At 40.8% G+C, this 27,446-nt stretch overlaps 1 protein-coding gene across 3 annotated transcripts; it reads right to left on the bottom strand.

Moving 5' to 3' along the window:
- Positions 1-6: 6 nt before the first annotated feature.
- On the bottom strand, positions 7-20,733 carry MOCS1 (molybdenum cofactor synthesis 1). Of its 3 annotated transcripts, none has more exons than XM_031060849.1 (10): positions 20,598-20,733; positions 19,798-19,965; positions 14,718-14,882; positions 10,414-10,475; positions 10,062-10,173; positions 9,657-9,769; positions 8,915-9,025; positions 7,987-8,107; positions 6,679-6,726; positions 7-2,748 (listed from the first exon to the last, which is right to left on the bottom strand). In XM_031060849.1, exons 1-10 carry the CDS (start codon positions 20,662-20,664, stop codon positions 1,880-1,882), a joined length of 1,836 nt encoding a protein of 611 aa, XP_030916709.1. In that variant the 5' UTR covers positions 20,665-20,733; the 3' UTR covers positions 7-1,879. The 3 variants fall into 3 exon arrangements, with proteins under 3 accessions (XP_030916709.1, XP_005416264.1, XP_014163998.1); XM_005416207.3 differs by having other exon boundaries at positions 6,664-6,726; positions 20,598-20,728; XM_014308523.2 differs by lacking the exon at positions 6,679-6,726 and having other exon boundaries at positions 20,598-20,718.
- Between the last annotated feature and the right edge of the window lie 6,713 nt (positions 20,734-27,446).

The following is a 27,446-nucleotide window of genomic DNA, read 5'->3' as shown; positions in this document are numbered from 1 at the left end:
TGCTGTAGCTGGTGTAGGAGATTTGTGAAGCATCTGTAGCAAAACCTATTGCCTCCTCATCTGAGACCTGTGCTTACTTTACATGAGCAGGATGTGCATGGCAGTGTGGTGTGCTTATAGTACTTTAACCACTTAAGATGATTTTTTGGTAGTGTCTTTGACCTTACTAGAATTGTCTTGAACCCTGTGTGTATGGAGGGAGCACCCCGAATAATGTGCAGCTTCACATTAGCCATAAGCAACCAGTAACACCCTGTTTAGAGCACTGAAATTGACATTCAAAAAGCAGCCATTAATATTAACAAGAATGTTGAGTAATTTCTTCTCTAGGACAGTTAATTACCAAGGCTAATTAATGCTACATGACTGTGGCCACTGCTACATTTATGGGAACACTTAAGTGCTCCACAGCCAGAAGACTTCATGAAAAGCAAATTAGAGAAACATGCAGGAAAACACTCTGGCAGAGGCAATAGTAACTACCTTCATTTTCCAAGTGGCCGGTAGTATTAAAGTCTTTTTTATCTGTCAGAACTACACAGGTTGCTGGTTACTAGGAGCTGCACTGTGGCATTAAAAATTTGGAGTCTTCTAGGGCTTGGTACAACATCTCCTTCTAAAGTCAGGGAGAGCTTAATACTTCTGTGCATGGCAAAATTAATCCCTTAAGCATGCAAACAAGGCATCCGTGTATTTCAGTGCTAAGGTCAAAATGCTGGAACATGCTTCTAACACTGTAAAACATATCTTTCAGATCAGAAAAATAATTCTTCCACACCCAGAAATCCTCTTTCTGCATCATGTTTTACAGAGCACAAGGCAGAAAACTGGGCAGCTGCCTTTTTTTTTCCTTTTGAAACAGATTATGGGGGTATTTTCCACTTACATGTGTCTATTATGAGGAAAGGCTGAGGGAGCTGGGTCTGTTCAGCATCCAGAAGAGATGACTGATGTCTCAATGTATATCAGTGTCTAAGAGGGAGATGCCAAGATTATGGAGCCAGGCTCTTCTTGGTGGTGCTGAACAATAGGACAAGAGGCAATGGACAGAAATTGATGCACAGGAAGTTCCACCTGAACTTTTTTACTCTGTAAGTGAATTAGCACTGAAACAGATTGCAGAGAGAAGTTATGGAGGCTCCCTCAAGGGAGATATTCCAGTCTGGACACAACACTGTGCCATGTGCTCTGGGTGCTTGAGCAGGGAGGTTGGACCAGGTGACCCACTGCTGTCCTTTCCAACCTTAGCCATCCATTCTGGGATTCTTTGATTCTGTGAAGGGAAGCAGTAGCACTGCAAAGGGATGGGAGCTGCCCATGGAACTCTAACTGTTCCATGTTTATAATCTTTGCTGTATGGTGAAGTTCCCCAGCTGTGTTCTTCTCACTGTCACCCTCTAAATTCAATGAAGAAGGTCAGGGGAAAGACAGACAAACACAATTCTGAAATCTTAATCCTTGATTTAAAAATAGTTTCCAAATAACAGCACTTTCAGCAGTGGCTTAATTCCCAGAGCTCACAGTTGCATGGTGTGATGACAGCAGGTGTATTTCACAGCACAAAGGGAAAAAAAAAAAAAACAAAACCAAAAAGCTCTGTGGTATAAGCAGGAATCTTTTCTCAATCTGATCATGAGGACACTGAAATGGAGGTACTGGCAGAGTGGAGAAGTCTGTCCGCTAGAAAATACACATGGTTTTCAACAGGGATAAGTGGCTCCACTGTTCAAGTGAGCTGACAGAGTAAGGCAATGCTGGAGGCATGGTACTGAACACACCTGCTGAGGTCTCCAAGCCCACCAGCTGAGTAAAAGGACTTCTGTAAGAGGCTGAACAGAAATAGTGTTCACTTGGAGGGCTGGAGGTATCTGAATATTATCTAGACCCTTGAGAAGTCTCCCCTCTGCCCACCTGTCTTACTAATCAACTTGAGCTCTTGGATGACAATGTCATGAGTGACTGCTTTGCACATGTCATACACGGTCAGCGCAGCCAGGCTGGCAGCTGTGAGAGCCTCCATCTCCACGCCTGTCCTCCCCCAGGTGTGACAGGAGCTGCGAATCACCACTGCATGCCTGGCTTCATCCAGGCTCAGAGACACCTCAACGTGGTACAGAGGGATGTTGTGACACAATGGGATCAACTGGCTGGTCAGCTTGGCTCCCTGAATTCCTGCAATTTGGGCTACTGCCAGCACATCCCCTTTCTTCACCTGGTTTTGCTTCACCATCCCGAATGCCTTCTCACCCAGGAGAACCACGGCACCAGCAACAGCACTTCTTCTGGAATCTGGCTTCCCACCAACATCAACCATTGTGGCCCGTCCTTCCTCATCAGTGTGAGTCAAGTTGTCAGAGGCATGAAGTACCCTGGTGCAAGATCCTGAATCCCTGGTATGGAATTCAGATCCTGAACATGCCTCTTTGGACTGACAATCCACAGGAACTTGGCCAACAGAAGCATCAAGGCACTTTGAATCAAATGTGGAGCTTGGGTCCTTCTGGAAGACACAGTAGCCTCGGAGCTGGGTTTGTAGAATTCCTGTTGCTATGTGCCACTGTTTCTCTGGGTGAGAGCCCGGTAGGAAAACTTGTCCTGTGAATTTATTTTTCACTGATGCTTTTCCATTTTGTTTGGGTAAACTTGCTCTCAAAGTCAGCCAGTGGCTAAATGTGTGGCCCCACTGTTTTGAATTTGGGGGATTCTGTAGGGCATCTTGGCATAGTGGGAATGACATCAGTGCAGGCTCTGGGGAAAAAAACAAAAAGTAAGATGAGAAGAACATCTTACTAACTGGAAAGCTAAACTGCCTGTAGCAGCTGAGAACCCTGTCAGCGAACTGCTTGGGACTTCCTGTGTTGCAAAAACCTCAATAAGCATGCAAACACCCACTTTTTTCCTCTACCTCCTTTTCTTCTCTCTCATCAGTTACCCACATTTCCTGGTTTGCTATTAAAAATGACAAGACTCAGACTCATTTCAAGGTCCCTGACAAAACGAAGCAACTTACTTTCTAAAAGTATCAACACCTTTTGAGAAACAGCAGCCAAGAAAGCTTACAGGAGCATCAGTTCTGAAGAAAAGTGAATCAGGGCATCTCAGCATCCATTTGGGACCATCCCAGCACCGGCCTTCTTTCAAAAGCTTGGCAGGGTTAATAGGAAATTCTTACACTCAGATTCTCAGCTCTGCCTTTTCAAACACCTCCCTCCCAGCACAGGCAGCTGCACTTCCTCCTCTCATCTCCTTCTGCAGGGAAGGGTCATGCCAGCACTTGAGGACAGCAGGGACCAGAAGCACTGCAACTGTACTGCTTACAATCTCAGAGGGTGATGGGAACCTCTCATATTATTGCCAGCTCTTAACACGTTAATGACAGCTGAAGTTTAAGCACTGGAAAAACCACAGTCCCCTCACTGACAGATAGAGTTTAAATCTACTCAGAAGCATGTTCCAAGTTGAGCTGGCAGAGCTCCCAGCTGGCAGAGAGGTAGTAAGCCCTCCTGCCCCTTTTCGCCATTTAATCCTTTGGTTTTGGCATTTGCACTGGGCTAAAAGCCAAGGGTGAAGACAGAAGGAGTCTCTTTCACATAAAAGTGAATAAAATGTTTTGTAAGTAAAGAAAGCAGTATAGAGGTGAGTGGCTAAGCCCTGGTTTAACAGCACCACTGATAAGCATGCTTCTCTTTTTCTGAAGAAATGTGGCATTAGGCTGTGTTCAATAACCTCCTTTGGTAGCTCTGGTATTCAAGGACTTCCTTTTCAATCTATCCACAGGTGCATCAAAGCAGCTTCCTGCCCCTCTGCACATTGCTGAGCTACCTCTGCTGCCCAGGGACTGTCCACATTGACAGTAACAGACACAGTGTACACAAAGGTCTAATTGTTCTCCTCCATCTTTTTTAAAAAGAAACTCACCAAACTCTTCCTTGTTAGTCCTAGCCTCTGCTAAAAGAAGACTGATGCACTTAGCACCATTTTCATCCAGAGTACCTCCAAACATTGGTCTGAAAGTACCATTCCTGAAGCTTAAATTAACCACAGATTTCACTATTACAATCACTGCAATAACTTAAATTCAGGCAAAGGCCTTTTCTCATCTACAGCTGATGGTCTGTAAGTAAGATTCCTGCAAGTTTGAAGGCATGTGTTTACCTCAGAAGAATGGGATTAAATGGACATAAATATACCGAGCACAACATTTCTCTGCTTCAGAAGAGCACAGAAGATTATTTTCTTATTCCTCATCTCTTGCACTCTCTTTCCATAGTGGGGCCTAACCTGAATACTCCTTTCAAAATCCAGGAACTCAAAGCACTCTGTTCTTCTAGATTCCTTGATAAGCTTTAAAGCTGATGCTAAACCCCTGTGAAAGTGTCTTGTTTTCAGGAGAAGCCAGACTGCAAAGGCAGAGAAGTACTTCCACAGGGTAAACACACATGGGTGGGAGCAGGGAGAAAAGTTTGCTCAAGTAAAGTGAGAAGTAAACAGACTGCAAGAGACAGTAATGAGTGCAAAGCATCTTTGCTTTTCTGAGCAACCTACACTTCCTGAAGTTCTATATCTAGTCATCTCTATTTGCAACCAAATTGCTCATATAGCTACCAAAAAAAAAGTAATAGTTTTCTAGTTTTTGAAACCATCTGATTAATTCCATCTCCTTATATCCTATTACTGCATCTCAAGTTTAATTGTGTCAGCTTCCAACTAGCACAATCTCAGGGGGGAGAAAGAAGGCAGAGATACTTAAACTAATGAGGAAATTCCCATAACTGAAGTGAACCCAGGAGAAAAAGAACCTGCTGAAAGGAATATTTTGATTAAGGGAAATAAGATACAAACCATATAGCAAAAGATTAGACAACAGCAGTGCAGAGAAGACGCCAGGTTTGGCTTACTGAATCTAGCAAAACCAATTAGTGATTTCCACAGCAGTCATTAAATTTCATTAATTCCATACACACACTCCCCCACTGACTGCTTGCACGCCAGCATTATTTGAAGTTTGTAACTAATTCAAAACACAATTAGGAAATCTCCTAATGATTCCCCATGTGACACAGTGGGATACTCTCCACTCATCTCCAGTCTCTCCACTGATGCGGTGACTGCCAGCAGTCAGTCTCAAAGGGAGATGGAACAGCTGAAGGAGGAGGACCTGGACAGGCTGCCTCTTTCACTGCATGTAAGACAATGTTAAAGCACTTTTCAAAAGGAAGTTGGATTGCTCAGATCTGTAGACATCCAAACATTGCTATGAATGCTAACTCTGGAGTGTGGGAATTCTTTCAAAGAGAACTTGAAAAATTATGTAGGTCCCAGTGAGCTGTCAAGAGTTTAATATAGTATTTTTCATCTTAAAAAAAACAAACCCACAGTTTTTCCTCATGCAGCAAGTCAATACACACTTTAAACAAAGGGTCCTCCTTACCCTTTTTCTAGAACACAATGCAGCAGTGCCCAAATACGAGCAAGCAACGGCACAATCTTGCACCAGCCAACATGGAAAATTATGTCTCATTAAAGTGAGGCACCAAGTGAAAAACATTCCCAGTGAAGATCTATGCCAAAGACCTATGTAGATCCTATATCCTAATAATGGCAACATAAGTACAAGCCCTGGGGGCTTGGTTTAAAAATACAGCAGTTGTTACTATAATATCACCTGTTGCAAAGACTTGCAAATTAACGCATGCTCCCCTCCCACAGAGTACCTGTTTTAAAACCTGTGTTTTAAGCTGCCCAGCAGCTAACCTGCTCTGAAACGTCAATGAAAGGATGAGAGTTTGGATTTGAAACAATGTTCATGTCTTTCATCCTTGTTTTTTTTCCACACCTTGTTGATAAGGAGAAATGAAACATCTTGCAATTAACCGCACAAAGCCAACTATTATAACCATTTCTTAAGGTTTCTTGAAAGACAGCTATCTTACAGAATAGATAAACATAGACATGGACAAGGTAAAATCACACTGAAGGAGATGTTAAAAATCAGTAAGAGAACCACAGCAGCGCTACATCACTCATGAACAGAGCTTCAGGCAGAAGGAGTGTTAGCAAACAGCTTCAATGGACACTAGAAGGAAAAGAAAGGCTGTTGGTTCATAGGTCTTTCATGATTATGCTCTGAGACTTTGCAGCAATAAGAGGCAATTTTAAAAGAATAAAGCCCCTCATGTCAGATTCTGAAGTAGCAGTGATGTAGGAACACTTGCATTTCTGTCAGCTTGATGGCTCTATGTATGTTATAAACAAAGCTGAATTTCTTAATCCATGGATAAACTTCATTCTGCACCCTTTATATTTATATGGCAATACAGTCAAAACTCACCTCAAACTGTCTTATAAGTAACTATACTGTTTTACTTGAGTACAAAGGAAGATGGTGGGAAGGTCGATTACCCCTTTGGAAAATGTAATGAAGTGTCTTAATTAGAGCAGACAAAACCAGGGCTGTCAATTGGAAAACTGGGTAAGGCTCGGTAGGGACACTAAACCTTTCCTCCTCCTCCACTTCAGCATGTTAACTATAACTGGCTAATTAAGAAGCCCTTTTCTTTGCCTAAACCTAGAGCAGAACCACAAGCTAGATTTAGAAGCCAAATCTACTCTGTTCCCCCAAAGACAGAAACCGAACAAAATCATTGTATGTTTTTTACGTACTGATTTGTCACCCACCAATCAGGACCATTGGCCGGTTTTTCATCCGGGAAATGTTAAACATGCCTAGAAATAAAATAAGGAACACATAAGAATCCCAGCTTTTTAGGCTTTAAGTCATGCATCTGGTTTACACGTTTAGTTTTCTGCTCTTCAGAGTGCAACCTGCACACTAGGAAAAACAAAGCTCAGTAAAGGGAACCAGAGGAGGGGGAATCCAGCACGTATAATTTAAAACTATTATCTGCCTGAGTCTCCAGGCATCCAGCTGCTGTGGGTCTAACACACTGCAGAACTCTTTCCAAGAAAGCTTGCCATAATATGAATTACAGCCTACCTACTATAGAATTCAATCTATTTGAGACTATCTTGTCTCTAACAATGGCATTTGACTGTTCTAGTTCTATAGATAAGCTGTTAATAAGTCTTCCAGTTCAAAGAAGTTCAATCACAGAAAGCCCCAGGGACAATAATGAGATTAACACAAACTGAGAGAAGATAATGTCAGGTAAATGCTGATGATGGTAAAATGACTTTAATAGACTCTTCCCCATCCACTCCCTCCTTTCCCAAACCAGAATTCACAAATAAAGGGTCTACAAATAAAGGAACTAATGCCTCCCCACCTTCCCTTGGGTTTATAAGGCACTATTTTATCTGGGTCAGACCAATGTCCCTTGGTAGTTAGTCTACACTTAAGATTTAAAAGCTACCATTAAATTTGTTTCACACATTAGGAGAAAAGGGAAAAACCTACTGCTATTAATCTGTCAGAATCTGCAAGAAAACAAAAGGGCCAAAGCGTATTTTTAGTGTACAGGGGACTAATCCATGATTATAAAAACCAGTTCATGTACAAGAGGTCAGCATTCCCAGCTGGAGCCAGATTACAAAAATTCAGGTTCAGATGTTAATGTTTATATTAATATAAATTCAGAAAAGACAAATGCAGCCTGAGAATGTGACATCATGGACCTTGTGTCACAACCTTATGCAGAGCACTAGATGAGTACCCAAAAAGTCCTGAATGGTGGTAAAGAGATTTGTCACTTCTAGAAACATGTTAATGCAGTATTTGGATTGACAGCTCAATTTAGTCCTTCTTTTACAGTAAACTAATAAAAAAAAGGATCCAACACAACTACTCAGCTTTACACTTCGCTGTTGTTGTTATGAGCAGTGGTATTTGCATCTATTTGAGAGCGGAAGTCAGTCCAAAAATCTTTCAGACAGTTTGGATTCTAACTCTCATGGAAGGTTACAAGTACCAGGGCATTGTTTTCCCTATCACTGCTGTTATTTCTCAACAAAGTACAAAAAACATACCAGCATGCTGTTTCTTTTTTCTGCTCACTGCTGCTCCAATAATTTGAATCAACTCCTCCTCTGAAGCACCTGACCGTAGGTGATCCCTCAAGGACACTTCTGAATTCCCAAAAAGGCACACCTGTATCCAACCCGGGGAAGGAGACGAGGAGAAATGAGAAATAATAAAATAAATTACTTTTACGAGTATTTTGTACTAACCCCAGAGTGAAGAGCTTTGAAGAGACCTACCCTATTGAAGGGAACATTTATGGAGATTGTTTTCTTTATCTCTCCTCATGTACATGCAGACAGCCTGGGATGTTTATGCAGCCTAAGCACATTGGACCTTCACGCTGCCTCAGTCAACTGATGTTAGGCAGCAGCACAGCTGTTGTCAATATCAGGTGACAATGCATAAGTGCCAATTTTTAATTGAAAACTTTAATTTTCCCCCAGAAACTGCCAGTTTCAACGTGGCAGGAAATGGTTATCCCTCCTTGTTCTACAGCCATTGAGCAAATGTACAGGCTGCTCTTGAAGGAGAAGAGCTACAAGTTGTTTGGGAAACAAGACAAGATCCTTGTGGAATGCAAAAGCCAAGCCCTCACAGCTGCTTGGACCCTTTTTTAATGAGAAATCATCTGCTTGTCACATGTTTGATTCAAAATCATCTTAAAGATTAGAATAAATGTTTATATTTACTGGCCTTGCAACCATGTTTTACAACTAAAGTTAACTATGTTAGCAAAACAGAGAAACCAAAAAAAAGGTGATGTAACATCTCCCTAACAGCCTGACAAGATGGAACAAGAGTTCATACAGAATAAATAAACAGGCGCTAGCTGGTAATAATTATGCATCTTTACATCCCAGCTGCTTTTAAGGCACAAATTTCAAAACTATTTTCACTGCATGAAATGGAAAGGAATCCTGCTTCACTACCAACCTTTAGGTTCCCATCTGCTGTTATCCTCAGCCGATTGCAGGATCCACAGAAGTGCTCTGACATGGAGGTGATAAAGCTGATTTGTCCCTGGAAATGTGGCACCTTGTAACTCTAAAGAAATGCAGAAGAGAAAAAAAAAAGAGTCAAATACAGACTCCTAGCTTTTATAGCTCCACTTGCCTAAAGATCAGAAAATCTTTTTTAACATAGAGTTTCTTCAGCCCTAAGATCATATCAAAGAAAAAATAAAAGCAAAGTCAGCTTCAGGTGTCCCAGTCTATTCTGCCCCATTCCTAGAAATCTCAAAGTTGTTAACTGCTTGCTCCTGTAGTTATCAACTAACAGGTGATGCCTGTAGGAACATGAGCTGGAAATTCCCCATTTGGCACTGTACACTCTAAAACAACAGTTTTTTCACTGAACAACTCTTCCATCAGGATTGTTAATGTGGAGACATAGACTGACAAAAGTTTCAAAAGCTGCAAATACAGGATACAGGCCTGGCATTCTTTATATCTGACTGAAAATACATCTAGAAAACACATTGTATTTATAAAGGTACAGACTATGACTAGGACTTCATAAGCATCAAGTCTTCCACAGGCAGCTTGACCAAAACCCAAGAGTTACCACACTGAGTATTTATTACTTTGGTTGTCAAATATCAATGCTGAAGTTGGGATAATTTGGGGGGCAGGGAAGGAACAGGGGCATATTTTACACATTCTCTGTCCAACCCCACCTTGGCTGTGCTGGAAGTCTCACAGGGTAATTTCTCCAATTCTGGCCATCGCTGTTTAATTGTATCAAGCATTTCTTTGTAGCTCACCATCTTCTTGAAGTTCCATTTATTGCCTAGAATTAACAAAACCAGCTTAACCTTAGACTGTGGATTTTATTTTCTTAATTAGCAGAGAACCACCTTCACATTCTCTGTAAGTATCACTTAAGGAGCCACCGAAGTGTCCCAGCCCCAACGAGTCCTTCTATACCTTATGGAGAGAAGAAGATAACCTGCAAAAAACTTCAGGCAATTCCTAATTCCCTTGAAGAGCTTACCAAAACTTTCAGAGACAAATCTATGGGGTGAACATCCACCAGCCAGCTCACTTCTGTCCAAGACGAATCTCAAAGCAGCAGTACCTACCATCAAAGGGCATGTATTCTATGAACCGCACGTCAAGGGGCAGATCCTTTGTGAAATCCACAAAGTCCAGCACTTCATCCTCATTGAAGCCTCGCATCACCACACAGTTTACCTGCAGGTAAAGCAGACACCTGAAATCAGCGAGCAGAGTGTGACCTGCACCCCCAGCTGCACAAGGAGATGATATGAATTCTCCTTGTTACTTCTTCATGAGATCTTCAAGTTTTTCTCCAGTTTTAATAAAAATTATTCACGGGGTGGGAGGTGAGATGGAATATAATAAATTCCTCATCAGGTGATCTGTATGTATGGTAAAACAAAACAGTTTCAGAGTAAATAACATTGGCCTTACCTTAACAGGATGGTAGCCAAGTTCAGTGGCTTTGTGGATTCCTTCCATTACCTTGTGAAAGCCTAAGATACAAGAAGAGTGAAAAATAATTTTTATTGTTTCAAAGCAGAATGCAAAAGGTGGTTATTTAGTACAAGACAAAGAGATGACAAATAAAAACCAATCTGATTCAGTAGACAGGGCTGCAAGTAAGAACAGCTGCAAAAAAAGACTTCAATTATACCCCCCCTCACAACCCTCAAAGACTACCAAGTTACTATACTCAAGTCATTGAGATCAATATTTAACTGATACTTGAGTAATCAACAATACTGGCATGATTTTTTAATATCTTTGGATATCCACATATTAATAGCATAAGATTCTGCACTCCCCTGTAAGACAGCTTTCCTTGTGTTACATTCTTCTTAAAGGGAGTGGAAAGAACTTATGAACTGCCTCCAGATGCACTGAAGAAGGAATAATAAATTAATGTTTATTTTATAGTAATGGCTTGTGTCTTTTCTGCAATGACAGAATTTCTCTGTTCTGAATCAGACAGCAATGTTGCTAAGTGAATTTTAAAAGGATTTTTCTAAAGTACATTTGGGGTGCAATGGGTTTAGGAACAACAAAAAGCCCCTTGATTCCCTGTTCAACCCTGGCCACAGATGTAATTGGCTTCCTAAAGCTACTGACTTCTCCATTAGTCAGAAGATCAGAGGCAGCATTTTTCAGGATCATGATTTTTATGACTAAACACAGGAAATTAGTGAACAAAATGTGGCAGGGATTAGAGCATTTAGGAAAGCAATTCAATTGGCCTTTGACCCTTGAAAACAAAGATAAAAAACTACAGTAACTTCAAGGAATGAAGTGCCCAGTTTCATCCTACCATTTGGTGTGGCCTACACCTGCCAGCTGCTGTCAAACAGAAATATATAGGTAATTAAGGGCAAGTGTCTTTGTCCCTACATATACCTCTTAAAGCTGGAAGAAACTAACAATGCAGTTTTAGAATTTCAAGGTCATTTAGGAAAGCCTCTTAATGATCTCATTCAAAACCCCTCTTCTGTCTACTTTCTTTAAAGTTAAGACCTTTCATCAGGACATCCATTCCATATTTTGTGTATTATTCCCTCCCTGCCAGCAGCTGGCAAAGAATAGAGGTGAGAAGAATGAGACAGCAAATTCCCAAGCTCTGGGCACACATTTCTGGTGAGTGGGGGTGCTCAGCTGCTCGCCCCATGTTTGTGAACGCCTCTTCTACCCTGGCAGGTTCTAGACTAAGTTTCATTCCTATTCTGCACATGAAACTCAGGTATGAGAGACTAAACAGTGTATGAGACTGAGCTCCTTCTTCCAAAGCTGTCATCTTCAACAGCAAATACTTTATATGTGCTAATAAAAGGGCAGTATGTCTCAGAAGTTTTGATGACAATCCCCATGCTGCTCCTAGTAATATGTTTTTCTACACAGGTCCATCACCCTCCCTTTCCTTATCTATGATCTACTGGAAACTCAGATTCTCTAGTGAACAGATCATACCTTCATTACTCTGTAGATGCTTTAGCAGATACAAGCAGTCACTCAGTAATATTCTGTGCATATTTAATATGGGATGCATCAGTAAAAAAGAAAACTAAAGAGACAAAAAAAAAATCACTTCACTGCTCTCTGGCTAGTAAAGGCATCATAAAACATGGACATAGGAAAGCAGAAAGATACAATTATTTAATAAACCAGTTCTAATCCTAATCCTGGCTGCAAAAAGTGGTGAAGAGCAATGTTATTTCACACAGTGAAATAACTCTTGCAAACAACTGTTTGCAGTTATGGCCTGTCACACTTCTCAATCACCACCTACTTGTGCATGTGCCCAGGAAGTTTCCAGCACCTGTGGTAGATCTCATTCCAATTAAGCAATTGCAGGCAGATTATGGCAATAGAGATAACAATACACTGCTGTAAACACAACTCAGAGCCATAAATGGGATAAAAAATCTCTGTTACTGCTCTGAAAATCTAATCTGTGACCACAGGATTATAGAAAGGAGAAACTCAATGTAACTAAAAAGGCCAGGAAGAAACCACTTCTCCTCTTTTACCCAATGAAAAATTTCAATACTTTCATCATATTTGATTTCTTCTGAAGTCAGAACTTTAGCCAGCTTTATAGTATAGAGAACCTTAGAGCCACCCAGAAAACTCCTATATGGAATAAAACCTCCCATCAGTTAATCCTTACAGGAAAAAAGGCTTCAGGCCTACATTTATAGATACAATACAGCAGTACTTTCCTTGTATGAAACACACATAAAAAAAAAAGGACAGGCCATGAAACAGGTTAGACTGGCTACCTGCATGAAAGCATTCTTCATTTGTTCATCCCTTAGAATGTGGTAGATTGGAAAAAGTAGAAATATTACAGTACTCTAAAATGCTTTCACACGTCACTGAAATCTCTGATGATCTCACAGTCATTATGTCTATCCCAACCATCTGCAAGTAGGAGCAGATGTGATGCAGGGCACCTGCAACAAAGATACACATTTTCTGCATCTTCTTAAAACCCTACATCAACTTTCCAGAAAAAGAGAGAAATTATTCCAAGTTTCTCAAGTTCCTGGTAAGCTCCATAATCAGATGCCAGCTTTACTTTCCAGAGAAGTTATCAGCCAAGACCAGGGATCCCTCTCACCCTAACAGAGCTAAATATTGTTGCAAGTGGAACTGCCATAGGAGACAGGGTAACTCAGTAGGGCAGGCACTCTATTCTGTGCTCACTCCATACTTGGAAATCTCCTATTAAATAAAAGCCCTCAAAAAAAAAAAAAAAAGGGCATTTTACATAATTTCAGCCTTTAACCTTAACAAAAGAAAAAAAAAAGGGAAAAAAACCCCAAAGCAATAGAACTCAAGGTTACTATTTTTACCTGATCTCTGCTTGGAAAAAATATCTATGATTTAGAGACTTTTTCTCCTTTTCAAAAATATTCACTAACGGAAATTTCCCTGTTCATTGTCCATGCTGTTCAGTTGAGCAATTTCTCTCTTTGCTGGTAAAAGACCTGTTTCTCTTTAAAAGTGGAAGAGAGCATTTATATAAATAAAAATTACCTTCATCCCCTAATAACTTTTAGTTTACTTTATAGGCAGCACATTCCTAACAGCTTCTAATCAGATATGAAGATCTCTGGCCTTTAATTCAGGAAGCTGGAGGCTCAGGTTTGCCCCTTCAGTGGCAAAAGAAGGGCTTGTTCCTAATGAATGTCACAAACCATGTAATACTCAAACACAGAGAGCAGAAGGAAAGAGCACAGTCAATATCTGTTTGTTATTAGTTACTCCCAGATACCACTCTGGGAGCCATCTGTGCCATGACACAACCAGATCAATGAAACAGCCTACAGTGGAAGGATAATGCTCCAGTCAGCTTTATGACAGGAACTGATTTCTGCACCATGACACAGAAAACTGAAGCAGTGCTCCCACAGAGACTGTTGACAAGGACACCTTCCTGCACCTGCCAGCAGAACTTCGGTTTGCTAGCAGTGATTCAAATGCTGACATTACTTCCCACAGCATTCCAGATTTCTACAATCCTTTCCCACATGTACCTGAGGCTGTTGCACCATCTGGTGGCTACTTAGAGGTTTTGTCAGAATTAGAAGTTCACACACTGCTGAAGTTACAGTGCTGGACAGGAAGAGAATGATACAACATCAAATCCGTTTTAGTTTGGAAGGAAGCCCAACCATGAAGCTGAGCTCCATCAGCTTTAGGATTCAATTAAACCAGAATCTGTAAGACTGGGCATATCCAAGTGTTTCTCAAATTTTACTTGCAATTACTTGCTCAGTAGGAGAGAAGTTACAAAGCCAACAGCCCTCCTCAAATTACCTCAGGCATGGTTTATGTTTATTCCTATTAAAAAGTAGTGGATATGGAACATCACTAACCACAAGTGAGACCACTGCTAGCACACCCCAAATATAACTTCCAGAAACAAAAGACTAGGAGAGTCCTCTTGAGATCTATGACTAACCAATTATAGATTATATGACTAACCACATGACTAACTGTGGTAAGCTGAGCATCTTCCATTTCACCAGCTCCAGCGAAAAAGGCTCGACCTGCTAAGCATTACAGAAAGGAGGAAAAACAATCACTACTGAATAATCTAGTATAGACTAATTTTCCTACCCTAAGAAGGATAGCAATTCACTTCCCCCCCAAAAGTAACTGACTCTGAAAGATATAGTAAGCAACTCAGGACATTCCTGCCAGTATTAGCACAGTTGCCTTAGAAGACAAGTTTGTACCTTTCCTTCGGACAATGAACTCAAATTTAGCTGGCACCAAAGTATCCAGGCTAATGTTAATGGCATTCAGTCCTGCTTCCTTCAGCCGCGGCAGCAGTCTGGTTAAGTTGATCCCATTGGTTGTGACAGCAATGGTTTTCAGCCCTTCTAGCTTGTCCAGTTCACCTAGGGAAGAAAAGTAAAAAGAACACTTTAAAAAGTAGTTAAACTAAAAGGTTTAAAGGTTACACAGAAAACCCAAAAGATTTGTGAAACAAAGAAAAATGTATCATTGAGTGTGTGAAGAAAATGCGGACACTTCAGTGCTTTGGCCTTCTTCCAGTTGTATTGGTTTAAGAGACCAATTTTAGCACATATCCATTTCAAAAGATATGAGAGAACAGTTTATTGCAAGCAAAATTGGTGGTAAAGTTTTGTTTTATTAAAATGCACACTAGTTTTGTTCCTAATTTCTTAAATACCTACTTTATTGTTGAAAGACAGCCCCTGATTCTGTGTACTTTCTTTTCCTCATCCACCTTTGCAAACTGAATTTTATGTCCTGCAATAATAATAAGCAGCAAGCCATCCCTTTCACAACTGACACCTGATCTGTTTATTTAGCAACTTCTATCCTACAATGCTTTACCAAAAAACAGCTCTAACCCAGAGGTAGCTGCCAGCAGAAGTTTAAACTTATGAAAGAAATACCACATGCAGTCCTAACTAAACAGAAAAAGGTCAACATACTAGACTATTACAGAGAATCCAAGGCAACAACATCCAAAGGGACAAAACATTTGCACTTGACAACTGAAATATTTCCATTACCAGTGGTAGCCCGGCCGACTGGAGAGTGCTTACGCAAGACACTAAAAAATGGCTAACAAAAGAAAACAGCATAAGAAACAGCTAATATCATGAGATTAAGATTTAGAAAAGAGATGCCTCCTCATAAGACAAATGCAGAAATCCTCAGCATACCAGATCTCCAGAGATCAAGCTTTCAAACCTCCAGTTATCAGTACAATAACAAACAAGAAAAAAAAACCCTCATAAACAACTCGCAGAAGCAGAGCCACAGCAAAATAATTTACTTTGGTTTTCCCTCCCTCCCTCCCTCATAACCTCCACCCTAATTATTTAAGAAATATTTGAAGAACCCTTACTCTTGAGGCAGCTGTAATTACAGCACAAATACTTCATAGTCCCTTCGTCCCTTACTATTTTACCTCTATTTATTTAAGTTGATAAGGGCTTTATTTCTGCTTTATCTCATGGCCTAGCTCTTTTCAAAATATTCACCCTAAGCCAAGTCCAGAACACTGGAATGGGTCAAGCTAGGTCACAGCAAAGATGCTGAAGTTTACAGCAGCAGCATTTTGGAACATGATTAGGAGCTCCATAAAGACATGAGGTTGTAGGGGAAGAGCAATCTTTACTAAGAGAGATTTTTTCCTGGCCTTCAGCTCTCAAAGTCCTCCCAAATGACCAAGAATAACCTCTTCCTAGAGGATAAGTGCTAGTGGCTCAATTTTGCCGAAGATTATTTAATATTAGCTATCACTAGCAGCCTAATCTTTGTGAGAGTAAAGGATACATGCTACAGCCAGAGGATAGTTTGGGAACATCACTACTTTTATTTATAGCCTCAGAACGCTCAACCTCAGAACGACTGAGAAAAAAAGTCTAGGTGCCATAGAGGTTTCATTGCTAGAAATGTAAAAGATATATTTATAAATATTTATATCTACATATTTATTGTAAATAAATAAAATATACAAAATAAATGCATAAAGGTATTGAATAAAACTAATGTCATTCTGCAGCCTAAAATGGAAAAAATTTAAGAAGCAACACCAGTTGATTAGATCACCACAGGCAGCAGCTGATGTCCATGCATCTTTTTCCTCATCAGACAGGGTGAGATACAGGATGAGGCACTGGAAATACACTAATACGTGGAATCAGCTGTAGGAACAAGCTGGACAGTAGACAACTGTGGGAAGTTAGAGATGGAGGCTTAACACTAACACGTTAAAAAGGACCAGTGAGAAAATTCTACCAGATGTAACCTTCACAGTGTCTTGGCTTCTTGACCTCTAAAATTAAAAGGGATTAAAGAGACTTCATAACTTTGTAACTCTCTTCATACTTGTATTAAACCTGTTTGGTGACCTTTAGTCACTGCTTTAGCACCAATCAGCACAAGCAAAGGCAACTGACAAAAACTAACAAGTAGAAAAGGAAACAGAACAGGTGCTGTAAGTCCACAGTATGAAGCTAAACCATGTCAAGCTTGAGCCATGAAATAAACCACTTTACATTTATGTCTTCCTTTAGGATATGGAGCCTCTTCTTAAATAGACAATTTTCTTACATATTCTCCTCCAATCATTTCCTTAATTGCACTTCTCCTGATGGACTCCAGAAAAGGTGTGTATGCTTCCTAACAGATGAATTAAGTCTATCCGACACCACTTCTCTATTGAAATGGGTATAAAAAGTTGCTATGAAAAGGCATCCAATATTCCACCCTCCACCCCATGGAAAATGATTTCATCAGTGCAGATGTGTACTCCTCAGACTACAAATAACAAACAACTATCAGAGAGTTTATATCCGGTGCTTATTTAAACTTTGAGTATCTCAAAGGGGATAGATTCTATATTCCCCTATCAGTTGCTTCAGAAAAGTCTCGAACATATGTTTTTAGCAGTCCCCAGGACATCATTTAGCTTTCAGCAAGTGTTGGATGCTGACTCACAGTTTATATACATGCATCTGTTAAAAGATTTTAAATAATCTAAAGAACTGTAGCAGGTCTCTGAATAGCATGGTCTACTACAGTAGCTTCAAATTACATCTGTTCATTGAAACAACTAAAAAACTTGAATTTATGTATTAAAAAATTTGGTAACAGAATCCAGCATTAACATTTTTAACCTTTACTCAAAAGAGTAAAGGTATTTCACAGATCATTTGTAGTTTGGAGAAAGACTTGCTGAAAGTAAACCTAACTTAAACGTCAACCCAATTCAGCACCAGAGATATTGTAGGCAGCTTCTCCAAAACCATTTAGAAAACCAGACTGACTCTATCCCAGACCAAACCAGTACATTGTGCTAAGAAGGCTTCAATAAAGATGCTTTACTCAAATTCTGCAGAAGACATTTTTGGGCTTGATTTTCCCTCAATGAGTTTTCCCATAGTTATTACATTGATATATTTACTTTTGAGTCTCATCTTGATCCTGGACTGAGGCACCATAGAGTAACACCAAAGTCTGAGAAAACAGAAAGTGTTTGTAGACCTAATTCAACAATTTTCAACAGCCTTAAAAAAAACCCAGCCAGACTAATACAAATCCACAACAGAATGAACTAATACAACATGACAAACATCTTGACATCCCTTACCTTCACCCCAAGAGCACTATTGTTATCCACTAAAATGATCACTATGAATCTGTCAAAATTCAGCTGTGAACAGGAACACAGGCAGAATAATGAAAATCCAGTGGTTCAAAAAGATCCATTTCTTCCTTTCAGGCACAAAAATAAACCTTTGAGAATTCTATCACTGGAGTAAACCAAAACAAAAAGATGTCTATCCTTCCAGTACCAATACTTCTGGATTGCAGCAATACAATAATGATTTTGCAGTGACCTGACTATTCCACTTAGACTATCAACATCGTAAGAGCTGTGTTAAGTCATCAGCTAACACTGATAAATAAAAAGGGCACCTACAATACACTAAGAAAGAAAGATCTGCACTGAACTGATGACATGGTTGGTTTCAACTTGTTTTCATGCCAGTATTATGTGCTGAACTGCAAAGCTTTATTGTATTTTAAATTGCAACCTAATTTATAAATCTACTTCCCTTTTACAGGAGCCAATAATTATACTTATTATCATTGGAAAGAATCTATTATCTTGAAAGAAACATGTCTCTTGAAAGGCATATGGCTTCCTCAGGACTAAACCACCACAAACCCAACATGCATGGGCAAAATGTTCTAGACAATGATATTTCAGAATTCTAAAAAGTTAGTGCAATTTCAGAATTCACAATCAAAGTTCAAGAAGACACAACCCAGCTCACTCCAGTCACATCTTTTCCAGCTATGAACAGGTCAGTTCTACAAACTACAATAGCTTTTCTGCTTCCTTTAGAATGTCATCTTCTTTGGAAAAGGTCTTCCATTAAATCCCGAACAAAGCTGAGCAGAGGCAGGGAACATTTTCTGCATAAAAGCTCACTGCATTGGTAGGCAATTTTTCTTCTTTCAAGACCTTCTTCTTCCACATAAGAAGGTCTTGAAAGAAGACCTTTTCTTATCTTCAGTACTTAGAAGAGTGTATGCTCAGAAATAGACAAGTTCAGTTGTCTACAATACACCAAAGTGCACCCACCTACACAGCCTTAATCTAATTCATTGCCACTACACAAATCTACTTCAAGATATGAGACTTTGGACAGAGCAAAAAGCACCTGACTCAAGAAAAAATATCCAGGCAGTGTCATTTAACACAACACCAATCAAAGCAAACAGACTTCTAAAATTTACCCAGTAATTTACCCTCCATTGAAGTAACAATCTTCATCAGTAAGTTTAAAAACAGGTTTTTCCACCATTCGTTATTAAACACAAACAAGTGACATCTGTTTTCAAGGTAGCAAAACAAAACCACCAAAAAAACATGCTCCTAAAAAATCTAAGAGAAAGCTTGTTTTGTTTGTAAGCACCTAATCACTTGTTCCTCCTCACTGAGGACCTGATCATATAAGTTCTTGATTTTTCACCATCAGGCTGCATTACTGCAATCTACTGTAGTAGATGTTGAATATAAAAACAATGTTAAGTTCAGCTGGTATAATACAAAGACACATAAGCTCCATCCAAGCAACAGAGCAGAACTGGAAATTTTCTGAAAGACACCTTGCATTTCATGATGTTGGGAAAAAACACCACAGTAAATGTGTAATTATTCTTCCAGTTGCCAGACTGTGTCAGTGGATAGCAGTAAGAGCAATCCTTGCATCAATGTGTACCAAGTCACTCTGGAACACTCTGTACTGATTTGGGACTCACCCACAATATCCACCACATCAGGACGGATAAGTGGCTCTCCACCTGTCAGTCGGATCTTGTCCACACCTTCTTTCACAAACAGTCTGGCCAAGGTGATTATCTCCTGGGTAGTTAGGAGCTCTGATTTCGGAGTCAGCTGAACACCTTCCTCAGGCATACAGTACTGACCTGTAACAAAGGTTACAGAAATACATGAGACAAAAAATAACCTGCAACAATTAATCTAATATTGATGGGCAAAATGCACCAAGGGCAGCTGTCTTTAATGGATGCCAAATGACACCAGCTGTGCAAAAATTTTACAATCTTCCAACAATTTCCTGGCTTACTTCAGAGGAAAACCCAAGACTAATTTGATGTGCCTGAAAATTACAATGGACTCACTCTGAAGAAAAAGATGACCTCACTTCTATCTAAACTGCATTCAAGCAGAGACACAAAGTTCAAGGCGCAAGCACTGGGACATCACCAGACTTTGCAGACATAATTGTGGGAATGCCTAGGTATGAGCTCTCCTGCTTTTGGAGATTTTGGACACACAAACATCATTATGTAAACCACACCAAGTCTGATAAAAGATCTGTCACTTCCACCTGTCTCTAGTAGATCCCTAGGCTTGCTCCAGGTTTCCCACCCCACCAGTAGCTCAGCCCCAATTAGTCTCTATCTGTCATTTATTGTTGCTTTGTGAAGACAAGAAACAGCACAGGGCCAACACAGCAATAATACCCTAACCCAAATCTTGGCTTTTGTACAATATGTGCAGAGGAGTTTTGTGCAAGGAAAGAGCAGACACTTACACCTGAGGTTGCATTTCTCAGTCAACGAAATTCGCAAGTAATTGTGCTGCCGCCCAAAGCTGTCCATCAAAAAAGCAGAGAATGGAGCAGCATGTTCTAGCACAAAGCGTTCTTTTCCCGAGCTTTGTAATTCCTGCAACAAAAACAAGCAAGTATTAAATATTTGAATAGTTACCCTGTCAACTTGCTGTATAAATATCAACTTTGAACTCAACTGATAATTATTATTCCATTCTTCCCCATACAGACAGCTGCCCAAGCAAAACCATTGTCAAAAGTGTCCATTTATTAAGTTTCACACCTAACCTTAATCCATTTCTACAATTTTCCCTGTCTTTGCCACAGGTGCTTCAGGCTTTTTTGTGCAGAATAGAAGGTAGTTTTGTTCAACTGCCTGTCTCTTCCCAGAATCAATGATCCAGGATCACCTATGCTCACTACAGCCTTTGGGTAAATGAAATTATTGAGTAGAGCCCCTTCCTGCACTTCAGCACAAGAGAACCTGAAGTTGATGAAACACTGCATCTCTGCTTGTGTTCATACCATATCCCATGTGCAATATTAGTATCTTTTTAACAGCAAAACTGAATTATCGCTATATACAATTATGTTTCATGACATCTGTCTTAATTTCCAACAAAGGCTTCCTGCCTTAACCCATATAACAGAATACCTCCAAAAGGCTTGTCTCAGTTAAAAGATTACATATAATGCAGGGCAATGTGGAACTGGAAGAGAAGTGTGTGATTCTGAACACCTGTTCAAGCTGAATAAAAAAGATCAGAATTTTAAAAATTTCTTTATTCAGTGTCATGAAGTGAATATTACAAGTGATTTCTACTTAAAATTTTGGGTTTTTTTTTAAGCACAATGTAATACATTCTAGAGCAGTACGATTTTTAGGAAGTATGAGTATTTGCCCTCTAGAATGAGGGTGTAAGAAGGATGAGGAGCTGCTGGAGCAAGACAAGATGAGGCTACAAGGCTGCTCAGATGGCTGAAGCTCCTAAGAAAACAGGCTGAGAGAACTGGATCTGTTCAGCCAGGGGAGGAGATGGCTTTGGGGAGACATTATCACTTTCCTGTACCTAAAGGGAACTACAGGAGAGCTGGTGAGGGACTTACAAGGGTCTGTAGTGATAGGGCAAAGGGGAATGGTTTTAATGGATTGGAACTAGATGATCTTAAAGGCCCCTTCCAACCCAAACCACTCTAGGCTTTTATGGCCACATTAGGTATCAAATATCCCAAACAGTAGCTGCAAACAAATACAGTTCAGTTTATACCCAGTAACTTCAAAATATCAGTACCATCAATGGCAGAAAGGTTAATTATAGCAAGGTCTAAATGCAGGGAGTCTTGTTGTCTTTAGCCCATGACTTTCCAATTACAATGTTATAGCTCTCTTTTTCTATACCTGTAAAGCACAGCTGAAACCACTCTGCTACTTTCAGAAAATATTTTGGTACCTCAAGTGAAACTTACAGTAACTGAATAAACTCTTATCACAGTACTGCAGAAAAGCAAGAGTTTACCAACATACTTTTATCAGCAGGTGGATACTTGCTTCAGGCACTATACAAACATCCAAAACCAACTCTATTAAGTATTTTCATCTACTACATCAGAGTTAAATTAACATTTTATAGGAGGTCAATTTGTTAAGTCATGAATGAGGCCAGATGCCTAGCATCACTAAATAAACCAGAGAAAACAAAACAATTAAGGGAACCACCTTCACTGGGTCCTCGTTAGTTAACCAAATACAGACATTTAACAGTCAGTGAATTTCATATCTAGTGAAAAGGCACATGTCAGTGAATTTCACATCTAGTGAAAAGGCACATATAAAACCATTTCCTGTATAGATGGTGTTCACAAAGTTTGTGCCTGTGTGCATGTGTGAATCAGCTGCAGAATTGTGTCTCAAGTTAAAATTGTGCTGGCTAGTCTCAATAGGCTGCAGCAGGCAAAGGATTAAATAAAGTTTTGACATGAATTTAAGATGCAGAATTAGGAACCAAACAAAATGACACATTAGTGGCTATTTAAACTGCTTATCTAAGCTAAAGTCATTACCCACATCCAGTGAAAAACAGACATGAAATCTCCAGACATACCAAAATCAGAATGTATGGGATGATGCCAAGGGACCGGGCAGGAACACACATAGCCACAGCCATCAGTTCCCTGGCTATGGTTATCACTAGTAACCAAAGGAGCTAATCCTGCACAGGATTTCCCTATTGCAAGAAATCTAGAAATGGCCAGCAAAAATGTTGAACCACCCAGGTATGCCTCCTCAAAACATTTTATTGTGAAAACATTTGTAAGAAACATTTGTGGGTGAGTGGAAGCCATAGAGGACCCTCAGTGATCAAATCAGCCAGACAGCAAAGGTTATCTGGGGAGAGACCCAACTTCAGCCACCAGCAGCAGGAGCAGCAATTTTGTTTCCAGCTGTGCTAACACCAGGCTCCTGCTAAACTTACAAGCAGGAGCAGTCATTCTTGGCAGCACAATCTTTTCCCTAACCTTTAAACAATCCACTATACTTGATCCAAACAGCTTTGTGGTAAGATAAGACCTTACTCTAAGAATATCCATAGCAGTGAGGAGCTAGAGGAGACAAGGGAGATACAAAGTGGCTGTTTCAAAGCCCAGAAAACATCTGTTTACCCCTGATAAAACTGCAGTAGTAGTTTCCAAGAAATTGCTTTTCTGCCGGAAGAAAGCAATGCCTTTCAGTTTCAGGGGCTGCAACAGCAGAGGCGTATGGGGTGCAAGGCCAGCCCTGCCAAGACTTGGCCTTCCCTTCCTGGCAGCATTAGAAGTGTAATTGGCAACCACTCTGCAGCCACACCCACTGCTCACACACTTCACCTCCCCTTCCTGCAGCATTCTGAACAACACATCTGGTTTTTAAACTCCTCAGGAAAATGCTCCAGCCTAGGGTGTATGGGTAGCCATAGAGCTCTGCATAGCTTTAGGTTACCAAAAAAATCCTAAGTTGGGAATCCCTTGTTTTAATAGAAATGCTGGCTCTGTTCTACTTATTGTCAGTAAGTTTTTCTCCAAATACAAGCCATGTTAACTCAAAGAGCCCAGGTAAATATCCAGACTTCACTTCTTCATCTTCCCCAGTCAGAAAATTCAACCCTGAACAGACTAAATCTAAGGATATTTTAAATCTGCCAAACTCAAAAAAAAAAACCCACAACACAAAAAAGCGTTTTTTTCTTGAAAACTATGCTGCTTTCTGGCCTGGCTGCTTATGTGATGTTCTCCTCTTATTTTGGAAAGGTGTTCACATTTGAGAGGGAAAGCACTCCCAGGTTTATTAAAATTATCTGAGCCCCTCTTGTGGGAGCTCTCCTCTCCTGTTTCTTTTCCAACAATGCTTTTTTGAATCTTTTTCAGGATTTGGCTTCCTTACCACTCCATTTGAAGACAGAACAGTACAAACCTCCCAGTTTTAGAGTGGGCATTACAGGGAGGGAAAGAAGGGAAAAGTTGTCCTCCCTGGAAGAAAGGCAGGGGCAAATGAAGGACACTTTAATGCTTTTATGCATACTTTCAAAGACAGTAAAATGCTTAAAATAATTTCCTGTTTTCAGGAAAGAGCCCCCACTGGAATGGGACACAGGAGACCAGTTGTGTTGCTGGTCATCCATCTGCATGGCTGCTATAGGTAAAGGTAGCTAAAGTAAGGGGAATAACACTGCCCTTTATTAATTACTCGAAAGTGAACTGTAAAGAAGCAGCATTAAAAGAACAGGCATTCAGCAAAGACTGGTCTCAAGAAACTTAAAAGTTTCTATTGGAAATAACTAACTCTTGCTGCAAAGTAGTGGGTTTTAGAACAGGGGAAAGAAAAATGCTTTACACAGCTACTAGAACTTACTTCCATCATTTTCTCGTTGTGTATAGAAATGGGTTAGTCTGGGAGGGAAGAATGACAGGAGGTGGAATTTTTAAGCTGTTCAGTTTCTGACCAATTAGATTTCAACACAGAGGAATTAGGAGATACCCATAAGCCATAATAGCTGATACCCATCAGCTTGAACTTCAGCAGAGGTGGATCCTGTACTACCAAAACTGCTACTGCACCCAGCACCAGCTCATATTTTTATCAATACCACAGAAAAGGCCAATTATCAGAGTTGAAAACTCAGCTGCCTTCCTGGTAACTCAGGACAAGGATGAAGAATTCCCTCAGGTTGTTGTGTAGGTAGGATTCTCCGAAGGGGAAGAATAGGTTGAGGTTGAACCTTGTCACTTGCAGCCTTTGTGAGAGCTATTGGAACAGGAAGAAAGCAAAAGCCTGCTACAGTTCCCAGGCTACAGGAAAAAGGTTACTCAGTTTCCTGAAGTAGGAAAAGGTAGATGGCTGCTGGTATTTTAACATATCAATGCCCAATTAGATAACTTTTTCACTCAAAAGGGATGTCTATAACCTACAAATCCCCACTCCCCTCCCTCCATAGTTGACAGGAGACACTTCTGCACATGGGAGGAATATGCCCTGTCACACCGTGTGCTTTATGAAAAAAACAGGTTCATTCTCTGGGCTGTCAATCACATGTTCTATACTAGTACTGAAAGAATGAGAGTTTAGATGACTGCACCTAGCAGCTATATTTTGACAACCTGTCAACCCTTCAGACCTGACAAGTCACCTGTGATTTCCAGGAGAACTATTTTAACAGTGCAGCAAAATTGGAAGCTGTCAGCAGAGGTATCAATAACTACCAGGAACACCACACACTGAGAGAAGCTAGAAAGGCTCAGTTAAACACAAGGGGGCAGACAACAGAATTCTTACCTACTACTGAAGATCAAGTACTATCCTTGCTCTACTCTTCCACCTTCACTTCATCCCCAGTGATATTTGCACACCATAAAGCTTGCAAAGACTTCTGCAGAGGCCTCAGGGACTACCCCAACCTGTGTACCCATGACACTGTTAGTGCTGTTTCCACATCCACTGGCTCTTCAATAAGATGCAATCCTGCTGGGTTTGTGCACAGTGCTGCTGTCCCAGTGTAGCACCTAACACTGCTGCAGTGTCACAGACACAGCTCAGCAAGAGCTCTTCTCTTTCATACCTCACCTTTAGCATCTTAGTCTGTAGGGAAGTGGTGACATAATGTCCTTGGTTCAACCTGGAAATCAGACAACCGCAGAGGCTGAAATGGGTCTAAGTAGGCCAAGTGCCAGAATGAGGTCTGAGCTGAGAAGTCCAAGACAAATGTTTTTGTGAGGGCTCAGCAGCTGCTGCCCAACAGCTGACCCTAAACAACTACACTTGTGGGTACTGGCACGGAGAGCACTGCCCAGGGACTGCCACTGGCTGCCCACAAAACAGAGCAACAGCACACAGAGCGTTTCAGATATGACTGGCCGAGAATCAGGGCCATGTGAGGTCTTTCTGGGCAAGCTGAACTCTCCACTTTATCCCAGCATTGAAGGCTTCATTGTGGCCACAGAAATTTTCAGGTGGTTATGTCTGGACTACAGGCTCTACAAGAGCAGATGAAGAAAGATTAAGTGAAACTTAATATTCTCTCATTTGAAAGCACATTTCACTGTCCCCTATGGCTGTAATGCTAATTACTTCTCTCTACAGATGAATCCCAGGAGAAACTGAGAACAGAAAGGAGCAATGAGTGTATTATCACTGTATAGTTGCTAAGTCTGCAGTGCCTTTGTTTTTTACACTAGCCTGTTTCTCAAGCCCTGCAGGATATGAGCCAGTGCCCTGGCACACTTCTAATATTTACTGTAACACAAACACGTATCCCCCAGCCCTTTCTTCCAGCTACCCTGGCTTTTTGCCCCTAAGGGAGGTAGGGCTTTCAGATGGGTGTTGTAACCAAGCTCCCTCAAAACTACTCCTGAATGTTTGGTACAGCTACCCGACGTAAAGAAAGTAGTGAAAAGTAATTCTGATCCGAATTTATAAAAATGTTTATGGCCTAGGAAAACAACCAAACAAAACAAATTCAATAACCTTTCTAGTTTTCAGAGTCAAGTAAGCATTCAATAAAGCAATGCACGAATCCATTTGGCTTCCTGTAAATAAGTAAGTGGCAGTGAATGCATTCAATCCTGGCGACACAGAGTATGTCACTAGTAGCTTTAGCTTATTTTCTGTTTGTTGAAGCCAGCCATGCAATTGCAAGTAACTCAATAAATCATGTTCCAGCTGGGATTGCTCTGTGTGCCATACCCTATTTCTGCTAGCCAGTTACTGAACTTTGCCTTTCCGTGTAGCTTTTTCTTCTGAAAAACAAGACACCAAGAGACCGAATCCACCCGAGGGACCAAAAGTTAAACCGGGAGATGTATCGGGGTAACTCCTGAGTTGACTTCACACCAGTACCAGAACAAACAGGTTCAGTGCGAAGTTCGCACGACCATCGGAGCACAACCACCGAAAGCTGCCAGACCACTCGGGTTTTGACCCAGGCTGATCAAAGAGTGTTGTGTAATCATTCCTTCGGCTGGGCAGGAGCACAGGACAGGCTCGGTCCATGAGACCGGGCGTCCCACGTACTTCCAAAGTAAGGGTGACATTTCAACAAACGAAGCATACACAGCATTATGTATTACTACACGTTTTGTTGACTCTTCCCTCCGCCCTATACACAATCAGGTCATGTTCACCGCACAAACCACCGGTCGGTCCGGGATACCTTGCAAAATTCTATGGACAGGTTGCATTTCCCGGGAACGCGCCGGCACCCCCTGCCCGCGGTGCCCGAGACCCCTGGTCACCCCCCGGGCGCTGCCACGGTCACCAGAGCACCCCTCCACGAAACACATCTTCCTAGGGACAAGGCACCG

This window comes from Geospiza fortis, unplaced genomic scaffold, assembly GCF_000277835.1.
Source record: "Geospiza fortis unplaced genomic scaffold, GeoFor_1.0 scaffold41, whole genome shotgun sequence".
NCBI classification, from domain to species: Eukaryota; Metazoa; Chordata; class Aves; order Passeriformes; family Thraupidae; genus Geospiza; species Geospiza fortis.
Note: the sequence above shows the minus strand (reverse complement) of the source record. Positions and strands in the feature narration are given on the sequence as shown.